Source organism: Thunnus albacares, chromosome 2, assembly GCF_914725855.1.
Source record: "Thunnus albacares chromosome 2, fThuAlb1.1, whole genome shotgun sequence".
Lineage (NCBI taxonomy): Eukaryota > Metazoa > Chordata > Actinopteri > Scombriformes > Scombridae > Thunnus > Thunnus albacares.
In genome coordinates, this window is record NC_058107.1 from 39385438 (window position 1) to 39400144 (window position 14707).

The window sequence follows — 14707 nt, forward strand, 5'->3', positions numbered from 1 at the left end:
GGTTGTGTCGGTTGTGTGTCGGTTGTGTGTCGGTTGTGTTGGTTGTGTTTCGGTTGTGTGTCGGTTGTGTTGGTTGTGTTTCGGTTGTGTGTCGGTTGTGTCGGTTGTGTCGGTTGTGTCGGTTGTGTTTTGGTTGTGTTTCGGTTGTGTTTCGGTTGTGTTTCGGTTGTGTGTTGGTTGTGAGTTGGTTGTGAGTCGGTTGTGTTTTGGTTGTGTTTTGGTTGTGTTTTGGTTGTGTGTTGGTTGTGTTTTGGTTGTGAGTTGGTTGTGAGTTGGTTGTGAGTTGGTTGTGAGTTGGTTGTGTTTCGGTTGTGTGTTGGTTGTGAGTTGGTTGTGTTTTGGTTGTGTTTTGGTTGTGTTTTGGTTGTGAGTTGGTTGTGTTTCGGTTGTGAGTTGGTTGTGTTTCGGTTGTGAGTTGGTTGTGTTTCGGTTGTGAGTTGGTTGTGAGTTGGTTGTGAGTTGGTTGTGTTTCGGTTGTGTGTTGGTTGTGTTTCGGTTGTGAGTTGGTTGTGAGTTGGTTGTGAGTTGGTTGTGTTTCGGTTGTGTGTTGGTTGTGAGTTGGTTGTGTTTTGGTTGTGTGTTGGTTGTGTTTTGGTTGTGTTTTGGTTGTGAGTTGGTTGTGTTTTGGTTGTGAGTTGGTTGTGTTTTGGTTGTGTTTTGGTTGTGTTTTGGTTGTGAGTTGGTTGTGTTTTGGTTGTGAGTTGGTTGTGTTTTGGTTGTGAGTTGGTTGTGTTTTGGTTGTGTTTTGGTTGTGTTTTGGTTGTGTTTTGGTTGTGAGTTGGTTGTGTTTTGGTTGTGAGTTGGTTGTGTTTCGGTTGTGAGTTGGTTGTGAGTTGGTTGTGAGTTGGTTGTGTTTCGGTTGTGTGTTGGTTGTGAGTTGGTTGTGTTTTGGTTGTGTGTTGGTTGTGTTTTGGTTGTGTTTTGGTTGTGTGTTGGTTGTGAGTTGGTTGTGTGTCGGTTGTGTTTTGGTTGTGTGTTGGTTGTGTTTTGGTTGTGTGTTGGTTGTGTGTCGGTTGTGTTTTGGTTGTGTGTTGGTTGTGTTTTGGTTGTGTTTTGGTTGTGTTTTGGTTGTGTGTTGGTTGTGTTTTGGTTGTGTTTTGGTTGTGTTTTGGTTGTGTGTTGGTTGTGTTTTGGTTGTGTTTTGGTTGTGTGTTGGTTGTGAGTTGGTTGTGAGTTGGTTGTGTGTCGGTTGTGTTTTGGTTGTGTTTTGGTTGTGTGTTGGTTGTGTTTTGGTTGTGTTTTGGTTGTGTGTCGGTTGTGTGTCGGTTGTGTTTTGGTTGTGTGTTGGTTGTGTTTTGGTTGTGTTTTGGTTGTGTTTCGGTTGTGTGTTGGTTGTGTGTTGGTTGTGTTTTGGTTGTGTTTTGGTTGTGAGTTGGTTGTGAGTTGGTTGTTGTGTTGTGTGTGTGTAAGACTGTATTGAGTGTGTGTGTGTGTGTGTGTGTGTGTGTGTGTGTGTGTGTGTGTGTGTGTGTCACCTCGAAGCAGTAGTCCTGCCCCAGTAGGGAGGAGTGAACTGGTTTGATGATCACTGATTGGTCCATCTTGAGTTCCAGAGACGACACACAGCCGGCGCTTAGCAACGACTCCTGGCTACCGCAACGCAGCCGCCGCATCACACACCTGAAACAACAGATCAGCACCTGAGCGGAGCGTTCACACCAACTAGCAGGCGTGATGCAGGTAAGACTGTGATGAAGGCCGGCAGGTCATGTGGACAGAATCAGCTGGTTCCTGATGTTGGACGGATGCGGACTGGAACTAACGAGGCTGTGCAGCTAAACTCTGAACACTAACGGCGCCTCTCAGCATGTTTTCCTCTGTGGAGCTCCGTCCGCTTAATTGGACTCCGGTTGGTTTTCCTCCATGGAAACCAACCACACAGAGACCCTTTAGAGGACCTGGTCTCGGTCGGTTTGTGGTGGGAAAGTGATCTGACCTCCATCTGACCAACAACAAGGCTGCAGGTTCCACTAAGAATGAAATATGTCGTCTTCTTGATCACTTCCTCCAGGAAACTGCGATTCTGCCATCGCAATAATTAATGCAAATTCAAAAAACATAAATAAACACAAAGTATATGTGAGAGCTTCAATTTTGCTAAATTACAGCAACTTTTCTGCATGAAACGTCCAAATCAGCAGACGCTTGTGATTTGGACCAATCGTGATGTTTGGTGTCTGTCTGATCCTGGAGGACCCTGATGATGTCATAGTGATGTCATGTGCTTAGAAATACAAACAGTCTGCATCATAAACAGCAGCGCGAGGTTTGAAGGACGTTTTCCACGCAGGGTCAGTTTGATAAAAGACTCTACAGGTGCATTATGGGAAATGTAGGTGATTGACTGAAACTACAGACTAAAAACTCAGGATGTCTCTCCACCGTCTGTGTGCGCTCTCGGTCCCAGAGATAAAGGCTGCGTATAAAGGATGAGTCCAGACTCTGCTGCTCAGATCTACAGCGACCTGTTTAATCTGCTCCAGACTCTGCAGATGTGCATCACTGACGTACGGAAAGAACAACCCGGAGTTCTGATGTCGGATCTACGAGCTGCTGGACTATAAACCTAAAGATGAAGTTTATCTATGGACTCTGTTTTTATGTTGAAAATAATTGAATATATGATTAAATGTTTGAATATTGGCTGTTTATTAGTGGCTGAAATGTTAGAGATATTTTTTGTGTTGGTTGCAAATTGTACTGTCACAATTTGCCCGTTTATTAAGATTGTATAAATGTTTCCTTTGACTTATGAATTAATGTCAACTAAATATTTTGATCAGTTATTTTAGGATTTGTTGTAATTAATCAGATGATGATCAGCTGTGATAGGAGGAAGGAGGGACTGAGTCTTAGACGTCACATTAGACTAAGAAACGTTTTTTGTTTGTTTAAAGTGAGAATAAATCAGAACCGGCAGCGTTTAATGTGACGCAAACTGTTTAACGTCTGAGCCAAGAAGCAGTTTAAAGGAAGTTTAGAAGAAGTTTAAAGAACAGGCCACAACAGCACGATTCGTTTGTGCAGATCTGAACTCAGCAATTGGACCAAAACAACCACACGGAGACTGTTTCGCGGAGGTGGTCTCGGTCCCAAACGTACTCTGGAGCTGTTCGTTTGTGGAACGTGATCCGACCGACCACCAGTTTGAGGCAAACGGCTCCTGTAGCCAGGTGAGCTCCGTATGCTGGGTGCAGATGTTGCTAACAGCTAGCCGGAGCTGTTAGCAACAGCCGGAGCTGTTAGCTGTTAGCATGGTATGTTCAGACCAAACATGAAGCAAATTGCATGATTACATACAAAGTCAATGCAAAGACGTGAATTGAAAATATTTTGACGGAGAGAAAGCAGAGAGACTGCAGTTCCTGCTGAGTTCAGAGCTCAAACACAGACTGAAACTCTCCCTCACGCAGTCGCTTCCTGCCGTTGTTAGCTAGCTTACAGCGAATAAACACTAATGATCCCACGTTCAAACTCATCATGTAACACGAGGCAGAAATTTGCTTTGCGTTTGGTCTGAACACACACGGATGTAGTCAAGGAAACACTGTGTGTTTACGTCCTTGCTCCCGCCCCCCACACACATCTGACCAATGAGAGGACAGAACGTTTAGCAGCTCATCCACTGATTCACACCGGAACACACAGGAGTCTCTGTGACATGTTTCACACCTTCAACTGAACCAATCACACTCATAACAGTGTGGTCGATGCAGCCAGTTTATAAACTACATCACAGCAGTTATTCACTTGACAGACTGACTGACCTCTGACCTCCAAAACACACACACACACACACACACACACACACACACACACACACACCTCCTGACATGAACAGGATGATCCGCCTGTCAGAAACACGGTGAGCAGCTCATTAGCTCATTATCTCTCCTCATCATCTTAACGAGCTGCTTAATGTTAGCAGCTTACAAGCTAATGCTCCAGTGTGTGTGTGTGTGTGTGTGTGTGTGTGATTAACCTTGTTTAGCTAAACATGTTGGCTAACAGTGTCTGTCTAGCTTAGCCACATGCTAACATACCAGGCTAGCTGTATGCTAGGCTGAACTCAGGCTAACACACACACACACACACACACACACACACACACACACACACACACACACACACACATACAAAAAAGCAGCATGCATGGTCATGCAAATCAGGTAGAAGATGCCCCCGTGCACGCACACACACACACGCACACACACACACTGCAGATCATTTATCCATTCAGAGAGGACAAAGGCAGTTAATGCGTGCAGAGGACTCACCGACCATCCTGTGTGAATGCTGAGGAGGAGGAGGAGGAGGAGGAGGAGGGGGAGGAGGAGGAGGTGGTGGTTATGGATCCATGTTCTCCTTCAGCAGCGAACAGGAGGAGAGAGGAAGAAAGATGGAAAACCTGCTGATCCTGTTGGGAAGCCTGGAGGACCTGTCTGTCTCTCTGTCTGTCTGTCTGTCTGTTAGCTCGATGCTACTGATGCTACTCGGCTCCAGCTCTCTCTCTCTGTTTGTCTTGATGTGACTCGCCCTCCCTCTGTCAGCAGTGGCCCCTCCCCTGCAGAGAGGCCCCCCTCCCCCCCCTCTGTCAGGGTTACTCTCCCTCTCTCCATCTTTCTTTAATCCCCCCCCCCACCCGGTCTGTATTTGGTAGAAAGGGATTACAGTGAATGTGTTTCTGTATATTCTGTGTGTATCAGTCAAGTCTGTTTATTCAGTTTATTTCTTTTAACTCAGTGGTTCTCAACCTGCGGGTCGGGACCCCCACAAGGGGTCGCTGGTAGTGCTGAATGATTAATCTAACTGCAGCCTGTGCAATTATATAACTGCAAAAGGCTGCGATTGAATTAAATGAAAAAATTTGCCACATGCAGGCGTGACAAGCTTCTCTGTGTTTGTTTGCAGTCTGCTCATGCTCCGCCCCCAAGAAAGACACGACCAATCAGCCAACGGTGTTCTCTACATGGTCACATGACTATCTGGTGTAGAGACAGTTGGAGAAATGGACGGCAGCGATCAGGCCAAAGGCCACTTCATGCTTCCTGTCGGCGGACAGCAGCAGACTTGTAGGCGGACCGCCGACGTGGTTCCATTCATACTTCTCCAGGGCTCCGCCCCCTTCTACGCGTTCATGAGTAAACAGTAAACAGCTGCAGCGTGACGACAGCTGAGTATCATCAACCGCTGTGCAGTTTCTCTGCTCAGCCTTTAAACACAATAATCTGTTACATCGCATTTCAATTAAACAACAAGCTCACAGCCCAAAACCCCCCGAAACCCCCCGAAACCCCCCGAAACCCCCCGAAACCCTCCAAACCCCTCCAACCCCCCCCAAACCCTCTGAAACCCCCTAAAACCCCCTGAAACCCCCCAAAACTCCCAAAACCCTCTGAAACCCCCAAAACCCTCTGAAACCCCCAAAACCCTCCAAACCTCCCAAACCCTCCAAAGCCCCCAAAACCCCCACGAGCTCAGCAGCAGAAAACCTTCATCACGCAGCAACAAGCCGTCCCAGCAGCTGAGAGGATGAAAGCCAACGAACCGGTGACTGAAAGACGTCATTTATAAACTAAACTGTGAAAAGTTTTTTAAAGTAAGTTTAAGTTTCTATGTTTGAGTCACAATTATCAGTAATTGTTGCATTTTCTTTGATAACCAAGCGAGAACACTCATTATGTTTATTATATCACATTATAATATGACTTTTGACCACATGGTGCTGCCGTAGTCGCTGGATCAATCAAAGCGGATGATCGGACGAGATCACAAACAGAAAAACAAACATTTTTTGAGACAAAATTGTGATTTTCTTCTTCTTTCCTCTAATTTTTGCTTTATTTCTCTTTCTGGAGCTGCAACGTTAGTCGATTAATCGATTAGTTGATCCAAAAAAGATTAATCAGCAATTATTTTGATAATTGATATAACAGTCATGATGATTTATTGCTTTTCTTTGTGGAACATGTTGGACACAACCAGACGACTGAAGGTGAAACTTTGGACTGTCGGGAACTTTAACGGATATTTTTCACTATTTTCTGACATTTTATGGACGAAACGTTTAACCGATGAATCAAGACGATAATCTGTAACATGTGAGGAGGGTCCCAGGAGACGTTGCTTTATTTTAAGGGTTCACAGGCCAGAAAGGTTGGGAACCACTGCGACATACTGGAGACACGAGATTGCAACTGGTTTCACTGGTTTTCAGTTTATATTAATCCTCGTGTGTTTGTTAAGTTTGTTTTTAATTAGTTATTTGATGATATAAAAGGGGGTGTGACGTCATGATTGACAGTTGTGACTGACAGATGCCCTCAAACCTCCATCAGATGTGTCAGACCTCCATCAGACGTGTCAGACCTCCATCAGATGTGTCAGACCTCCTTCAGATGTGTCAGACCTCCATCAGATGTGTCAGACCTCCGTCAGATGCCCTCAGACCTCCGTCAGATGTGTCAGACCTCCGTCAGATGTGTCAGACCTCCTTCAGATGTGTCAGACCTCCATCAGATGTGTCAGACCTCCATCAGATGTGTCAGACCTCCGTCAGATGTGTCAGACCTCCGTCAGACGTGTCAGACCTCCATCAGATGTGTCAGACCTCCTTCAGATGTGTCAGACCTCCATCAGATGTGTCAGACCTCCTTCAGATGTGTCAGACCTCCTTCAGATGTGTCAGACCTCCATCAGATGTGTCAGACCTCCTTCAGATGTGTCAGACCTCCATCAGATGTGTCAGACTTCCTTCAGATGTGTCAGACCTCCTTCAGATGTGTCAGACCTCCTTCAGATGTGTCAGACTTCCTTCAGATGTGTCAGACCTCCTTCAGATGTGTCAGACTTCCTTCAGATGTGTCAGACCTCCATCAGATGCCCTCAGACCTCCTTCAGATGTGTCGGACCTCCGTCAGATGTGTCAGACCTCCATCAGATGTGTCAGACCTCCGTCAGATGTGTCAGACCTCCATCAGATGCCCTCAGATCTCTGTCAGATGTGTCAGACCTCCATCAGATGTGTCAGACCTCCATCAGATGCCCTCAGACCTCCATCAGATGCCCTCAGACCTCCTTCAGATGTGTCAGACCTCCATCAGATGTGTCAGACCTCCTTCAGATGTGTCAGACCTCCATCAGATGTCCTCAGACCTCCTTCAGATGCCCTCAGACCTCCGTCAGACGTGTCAGACCTCCGTCAGATGCCCTCAGACCTCCGTCAGATGCCCTCAGACCTCCATCAGATGTGTCAGACCTCCATCAGATGTGTCAGACCTCCATCAGATGTGTCAGACCTCCTTCAGATGTGTCAGACCTCCATCAGATGCCCTCAGACCTCCATCAGATGCCCTCAGACCTCCATCAGATGCCCTCAGATCTCTGTCAGATGTGTCAGACCTCCATCAGATGCCCTCAGACCTCCATCAGATGCCCTCAGATCTCTGTCAGATGTGTCAGACCTCCATCAGATGTGTCAGACCTCCGTCAGATGTGTCAGACCTCCTTCAGATGTGTCAGACCTCCATCAGATGCCCTCAGACCTCCATCAGATGCCCTCAGACCTCCATCAGATGTGTCAGACCTACGTCAGATGTGTCAGACCTCCATCAGATGTGTCAGACCTCCTTCAGATGTGTCAGACCTCCTTCAGATGCCCTCAGACCTCCGTCAGATGTGTCAGACCTCTGTCAGATGCCCTCAGACCTCTGTCAGATGTGTCAGACCTCCATCAGATGTGTCAGACCTCCATCAGATGTGTCAGACCTCCATCAGATGTGTCAGACCTCCATCAGATGCCCTCAGACCTCCGTCAGATGCCCTCAGACCTTCGTCAGATGTCCTCAGACCTCCTTCAGATGCCCTCAGACCTCCGTCAGATGTGTCAGACCTCTGTCAGATGCCCTCAGATCTCTGTCAGATGTGTCACACCTCCATCAGATGTGTCAGACCTCCATCAGATGCCCTCAGACCTCCGTCAGATGCCCTCAGACCTTCGTCAGATGTCCTCAGACCTCCTTCAGATGTGTCAGACCTCCATCAGATGCCCTCAGACCTCCATCAGATGCCCTCAGATCTCTGTCAGATGTGTCAGACCTCCATCAGATGTGTCAGACCTCCGTCAGATGTGTCAGACCTCCTTCAGATGTGTCAGACCTCCATCAGATGCCCTCAGACCTCCATCAGATGCCCTCAGACCTCCATCAGATGTGTCAGACCTACGTCAGATGTGTCAGACCTCCATCAGATGTGTCAGACCTCCTTCAGATGTGTCAGACCTCCATCAGATGCTCTCAGATCTCTGTCAGATGTGTCAGACCTCCTTCAGATGTGTCAGACCTCCATCAGATGTGTCAGACCTCCATCAGATGTGTCAGACCTCCATCAGATGCCCTCAGACCTCCTTCAGATGTGTCAGACCTCCATCAGATGCCCTCAGATCTCTGTCAGATGTGTCAGACCTCCTTCAGATGTGTCAGACCTCCATCAGATGTCCTCAGACCTCCTTCAGATGCCCTCAGACCTCCGTCAGATGTGTCAGACCTCTGTCAGATGTGTCAGACCTCCATCAGATGTGTCAGACCTCCATCAGATGTGTCAGACCTCCATCAGATGTGTCAGACCTCCATCAGATGCCCTCAGACCTCCGTCAGATGCCCTCAGACCTTCGTCAGATGTCCTCAGACCTCCTTCAGATGTGTCAGACCTCCATCAGATGCCCTCAGACCTCCGTCAGATGTGTCAGACCTCTGTCAGATGCCCTCAGACCTCTGTCAGATGTGTCAGACCTCCATCAGATGTGTCAGACCTCCATCAGATGTGTCAGACCTCCATCAGATGTCCTCAGACCTCCTTCAGATGCCCTCAGACCTCCGTCAGATGTGTCAGACCTCTGTCAGATGCCCTCAGACCTCTGTCAGATGTGTCAGACCTCCATCAGATGTGTCAGACCTCCATCAGATGTGTCAGACCTCCATCAGATGCCCTCAGACCTCCTTCAGATGCCCTCAGACCTCCGTCAGATGTGTCAGACCTCTGTCAGATGCCCTCAGACCTCCGTCAGATGCCCTCAGACCTCCGTCAGATGTGTCAGACCTCCATCAGATGCCCTCAGACCTCCGTCAGATGCCCTCAGACCTTCATCAGATGTGTCAGACCTCTGTCAGATGCCCTCAGACCTCCGTCAGATGCCCTCAGACCTCCGTCAGATGTGTCAGACCTCTGTCAGATGCCCTCAGACCTCTGTCAGATGTGTCAGACCTCCATCAGATGCCCTCAGACCTCCTTCAGATGCCCTCAGACCTCCGTCAGATGTGTCAGACCTCCGTCAGATGTGTCAGACCTCCATCAGATGCCCTCAGATCTCTGTCAGATGTGTCAGACCTCCTTCAGATGTGTCAGACCTCCATCAGATGTATCAGACCTCCATCAGATGTGTCAGACCTCCTTCAGATGCCCTCAGACCTCCTTCAGATGTGTCAGACCTCCATCAGATGTGTCAGACCTCCATCAGATGTGTCAGACCTCCATCAGATGTGTCAGACCTCCATCAGATGCCCTCAGCCCTCCGTCAGATACCCTCAGATCTCTGTCAGATGCGTCAGACGAGCCGAGTGGCTGCAGCTGTTTCTGCTGGAAAACGCTGATGAACGTTTTCATGTGTGATTCACTCCCAGCTGTAGCTGCTGGTTAGCGGCTGGTTTTGACTGGTTTACCTCCATCGTGGGCCATCATCCTCGCCCCCCCGACTCTACTGCGCAGACTCTGGCTGCAAATGACATCACACCAGCAAGATGTAAGAACTGATGAGTTCTGGTCCAACAGGCTGAAGTTGTTCTCTTGGATTTCCCTGCTGACCAGTTTTCTTATCGCCATCTTTATATGTTGTGTCTTTTGCAACACGTCCTCCACATTAAATCCAGATCTGTGATCACGTGACTCCAGAACGACACATAGCAGCGTTTTCTAATCTGGTCTCTATCAGCAGTAATCAGCAGGACGACGTCATCGCTGTTAATCAATAATGATGTTTGATGATGTGGCAGCGCTGTGGTTCAGGTCTGGTTAGGTTTAAAGATGATGGTTTGGGTTAAAATGATCACTTTAAGGTCAGAGAAACATGTGGTGGGTTAAAGTTACTACTTCCTTAAAGTTAGCCCACCTTCGTCGTCATGGCTACAATAATAACTACAGGGTTAAGGTCAGGGGACGATCGTAGTTACGCTTTTTAAAAAACTCACAGTTGGAAACAGGAAACAAAGTTCACTGTTGGATTAAAGCCTGAAATCTGTCACATATATATATACGTCACCTGACCTGCAGCGGCGCTCCGCCTCACAGTTACTGCGACCGCGAGATGACAGCTGTCACTCAAACTAACGACAGACTGACGAACAGAACGTCTGTTTGGCTTCCTGCTCATCACAGAGACGACAATATTTCAGCTCTAATGTTCAATATGTTGATGTCACTGAACCAAACCTCATCTGGGAACATCTGGGAACATCTAGGAACATCTGGGAACATCTAGGAACATCTGAGAACATCTGGGAACATCTAGGAACATCTGGGAACATCTGGAAACATCTGGGAACATCTGGGAACATCTAGGAACATCTGGGAACATCTAGGAACATCTAGGAACATCTGGAAACATCTGGGAACATCTGGGAACATCTAGGAACATCTGGGAACATCTAGGAACATCTGGGAATTGTTTTGCTCGTCTATGGCATCATGTTTGTTGGCAGGTGAGATTTGTGCATCTTCCACCTGAATGACGTCATTTACCGCCACACCAAACGCCACGATTGGTCCAAACCACAAGCAGCTGCTGGTTTGGACGTTTTAACAGGACGAGACATGAACTTGTTCTCGTTTCAGGAGTTCTGTGGCTAATAAAATGAAACAGATCTGCCCACTGGAATTCTGGGTAACTTGATGGATGATTACCTGCTGTCAGCGGCGATCAGGTCCGACCTCATGCTGCTGTGACGAGACAGTTTAGGCTGAGAGTGAGTACGACGAAGAGACTGCTTCAACCTCCGGGACAGGAAGCCCTGAGGAGGAGGAGAGAGGAGGAGAGAGGAGGAGGAGAGAGGAGGAGGAGAGAGGAGGAGAGAGGAGGAGAGAGGAGGAGGAGAGAGGAGGAGGAGAGAGGAGGAGAGGAGAGAGGAGAGGAGGAGAGGAGGAGAGAGGAGGAGAGAGGAGGAGAGAGGAGGAGGAGAGAGGAGGAGGAGAGGAGATAGGAGGAGGAGAGGAGAGAGGAGGAGAGAGGAGGAGGAGAGAGGAGAGAGGAGAGAGGAGGAGAGAGGAGAGGAGAGAGGAGGAGGAGGAGGAGGAGGAGAGGAGATAGGAGGAGGAGAGGAGAGAGGAGGAGAGAGGAGGAGGAGAGAGGAGAGAGGAGAGAGGAGGAGAGAGGAGAGGAGGAGGAGAGGAGATAGGAGGAGGAGAGGAGAGAGGAGGAGAGAGGAGGAGGAGAGAGGAGAGAGGAGAGAGGAGGAGAGAGGAGAGGAGAGAGGAGAGAGGAGGAGAGAGGAGGAGAGGAGGAGAGAGGAGGAGAGAGGAGGAGAGGAGGAGAGGAGGAGAGGAGGAGAGAGGAGGAGAGAGGAGAGAGGAGGAGAGAGGAGAGGAGAGAGGAGGAGAGAGGAGGAGGAGAGAGGAGAGAGGAGGAGAGAGGAGGAGAGAGGAGGAGAGGAGGAGAGAGGAGGAGAGAGGAGGAGAGGAGGAGAGGAGGAGAGGAGGAGAGGAGGAGAGAGGAGGAGAGAGGAGGAGAGAGGAGAGAGGAGGAGAGAGGAGGAGGAGAGAGGAGAGAGGAGGAGAGAGGAGGAGGAGAGAGGAGGAGGAGAGGAGAGAGGAGGAGGAGAGAGGAGGAGGAGGAGGAGGAGAGAGGAGGAGAGAGGAGGAGGAGAGAGGAGGAGGAGAGAGGAGGAGAGGAGGAGAGAGGAGGAGGAGAGAGGAGGAGGAGAGAGGAGGAGGAGGAGAGAGGAGAGAGGACGAGGAGGAGGAGAGAGGAGAGAGGAGGAGGAGAGAGGAGGAGGAGGAGGAGAGAGGAGGAGGAGAGAGGAGGAGGAGAGAGGAGGAGGAGGAGAGAGGAGAGAGGAGGAGGAGGAGAGAGGAGAGAGGACGAGGAGGAGGAGAGAGGAGAGAGGAGGAGAGGAGGAGAGAGGAGGAGGAGAGAGGAGGAGAGAGGAGGAGAGAGGAGGAGAGAGGAGGAGGAGAGAGGAGGAGAGGAGGAGGAGAGAGGAGGAGGAGAGAGGAGGAGGAGAGAGGAGGAGAGAGGAGGAGAGAGGAGGAGGAGAGAGGAGGAGGAGAGAGGAGGAGAGAGGAGGAGGAGAGAGGAGGAGGAGGAGAGGAGGAGGAGAGAGGAGGAGGAGAGAGGAGGAGAGGAGGAGGAGGAGGAGAGAGGAGGAGGAGAGAGGAGGAGAGAGGAGGAGAGAGGAGGAGGAGAGAGGAGGAGAGAGGAGGAGAGAGGAGGAGGAGAGAGGAGGAGGAGGTGATTGGCAGATTAATTTAACAAATAATTTTATAAAGAAATATGAAAAAATCAAAAACATCCCATAATGCTTCTGATCTGCTGCTGAGGTCAAAGGTCAAATAAAACTTTGTTATTAAGGTGACGTCTCACATGTAGATTATTACTGAAACATTTCTGTAGCCGTGGCGACCAGCTGGTCCGCCGCAGACGCCTGATAGATCATGTGACATTCGCTCCCAATGCGTCTGTTTGTGTTTGTTTACTTGTTGTTTACTTGTTGTTTACTTGTTGGCCTGCTCCGTTTTTCTTCTTTAACTTATTAAAAATATTATTTAAATAAAGTTAAAATAAATAAAAAGCTTGTTTATTTCTCTTGTGATGTCAGCAGCTGATGTCACACTGTGGTGATGTCACACTGTGGTGATGTCACACTGTGGTGATGTCACTTTCTCACCTGCAGGTGGAGACAGTCAGCTGAGCTACAGCTCAACTCCTGTCACCATGGAAACAGCAGAGTGATCTGAGCGGGAGTGTGTGTGTGTGTCTCAGTGTGTGTGTCTCAGTGTGTGTGTGTGTGTGTGTGTGTGTGTGTGTGTGTGTGTGTGTCTCAGTGTGTGTGTGTGTGTCTCAGTGTGTGTGTGTGTGTGTGTGTGTGTGTGTGTGTGTGTGTGTGTCTCAGTGTGTGTGTGTGTGTCTCAGTGTGTGTGTGTGTGTGTGTGTCTCAGTGTGTGTGTGTGTGTCTCAGTGTGTGTGTGTGTGTCTCAGTGTGTGTGTGTGTGTGTGTGTGTCTCAGTGTGTGTGTGTGTGTGTCTCAGTGTGTGTGTGTGTGTGTCTCAGTGTGTGTGTGTGTGTGTGTGTGTGTGTCTCAGTGTGTGTGTGTGTGTGTGTGTGTCTCAGTGTGTGTGTGTGTGTGTGTGTGTGTGTGTGTGTCAGTGTGTGTGTGTGTGTGTGTGTCTCAGTGTGTGTGTGTGTGTGTCTCAGTGTGTGTGTGTGTGTCTCAGTGTGTGTGTGTGTGTGTCTCTCAGTGTGTGTGTGTGTGTGTGTGTGTGTGTGTGTGTGTGTCTCAGTGTGTGTGTGTCTCAGTGTGTGTGTGTGTCTCAGTGTGTGTGTGTGTGTGTGTGTGTGTGTCTCAGTGTGTGTGTGTGTGTGTGTGTGTGTGTGTGTGTGTGTCTCAGTGTGTGTGTGTGTGTCTCAGTGTGTGTGTGTGTGTGTGTGTGTGTGTGTCTCTCAGTGTGTGTGTGTGTGTGTGTGTGTGTGTGTCTCAGTGGTCTCAGTGTGTGTGTGTGTGTGTCTCAGTGTGTGTGTGTGTGTGTGTGTGTGTGTGTGTGTCTCAGTGTGTGTGTGTGTGTGTGTGTCTCAGTGTGTGTGTGTGTGTGTGTGTTTGTGTGTGTGTGTCAGTGTGTGTGTGTGTCTCAGTGTGTGTCTCAGTGTGTGTGTGTGTGTGTGTGTGTGTGTGTCTCAGTGTGTGTTTGTGTGTGTGTCTCAGTGTGTGTGTGTGTCTCAGTGTGTGTGTGTGTCTCAGTGTGTATGTGTGTGTGTGTGTGTGTCTCAGCGGTCTCAGTGTGTGTGTGTGTGTCTCAGTGTGTGTGTGTGTGTGTGTGTGTCTCAGTGTGTGTGTGTGTGTGTGTGTGTGTGTGTCTCAGTGTGTGTGTGTGTGTGTGTGTGTGTCTCACCGTCACCCTGGTGGTGGGCGTGTCCAGGGCGGAGCTACTGGGCATGCTCTGCCGGCGCAGTCCTCTCTCCTGACCATCTGGAACAGAGAGGCAGAAATGCATTGTGGGTGTGTCTGTAGTTTTTTTCGGCAGCAGTCAGCAATGTTGTCTCCACAGCTGTAGCCATGGTAACTGGTAGTGTCATCGTCACCATGGTGACCAGAGTCAGTGGCTTCAGTCTGATGCTGATTCAGAAAACACGTTTCTCTGATTATTATTATATTAATAATAATATCAGCTCGTCTCTGTGTCTCTGCTGAGAAACACGTTGAAGGGTCATTCTGGTGATTTTATAGCCTGATTGATCTTATTCCTCTGCTCCGTAGACACACATCTGGTTAAAAGTCAGAATATTTCAAGAAAAACAAGTTGTAATATTTCGACAGGTACGACTGGAACTCTACATATGAATTTGCCAAACTCAATTTCCCAGAGTCCTCAGCTTCTTGCACCTCCACCTGAGCTCTGCCCACCGACCCCATTCCTCCAATCACCATTGGTCACCAAGTCATGTGAC

General features: G+C 48.8%; 1 protein-coding gene across 2 annotated transcripts in view; it reads right to left on the reverse strand.

Moving 5' to 3' along the window:
• Window positions 1-14424, reverse strand: part of dab2ipa (DAB2 interacting protein a) — a 38174-nt gene extending 23750 nt beyond the window's left edge. The window contains exons 1-3 of one of the 2 annotated variants that reach the window (XM_044335383.1): window positions 14152-14424; window positions 10954-11060; window positions 1476-1620 (exon numbers count right to left, since the gene is read on the reverse strand). In XM_044335383.1, coding sequence (XP_044191318.1) covers window positions 1476-1620; window positions 10954-11060; window positions 14152-14253 — 354 coding nt within the window. In that variant the 5' untranslated portion in view covers window positions 14254-14424. Of the gene's footprint in view, window positions 1-1475; window positions 1621-4277; window positions 4510-10953; window positions 11061-14151 lie in introns of those variants that run through there. The other variant, XM_044335391.1, reaches the window with a different exon arrangement.
• Window positions 14425-14707: the final 283 nt, after the last annotated feature.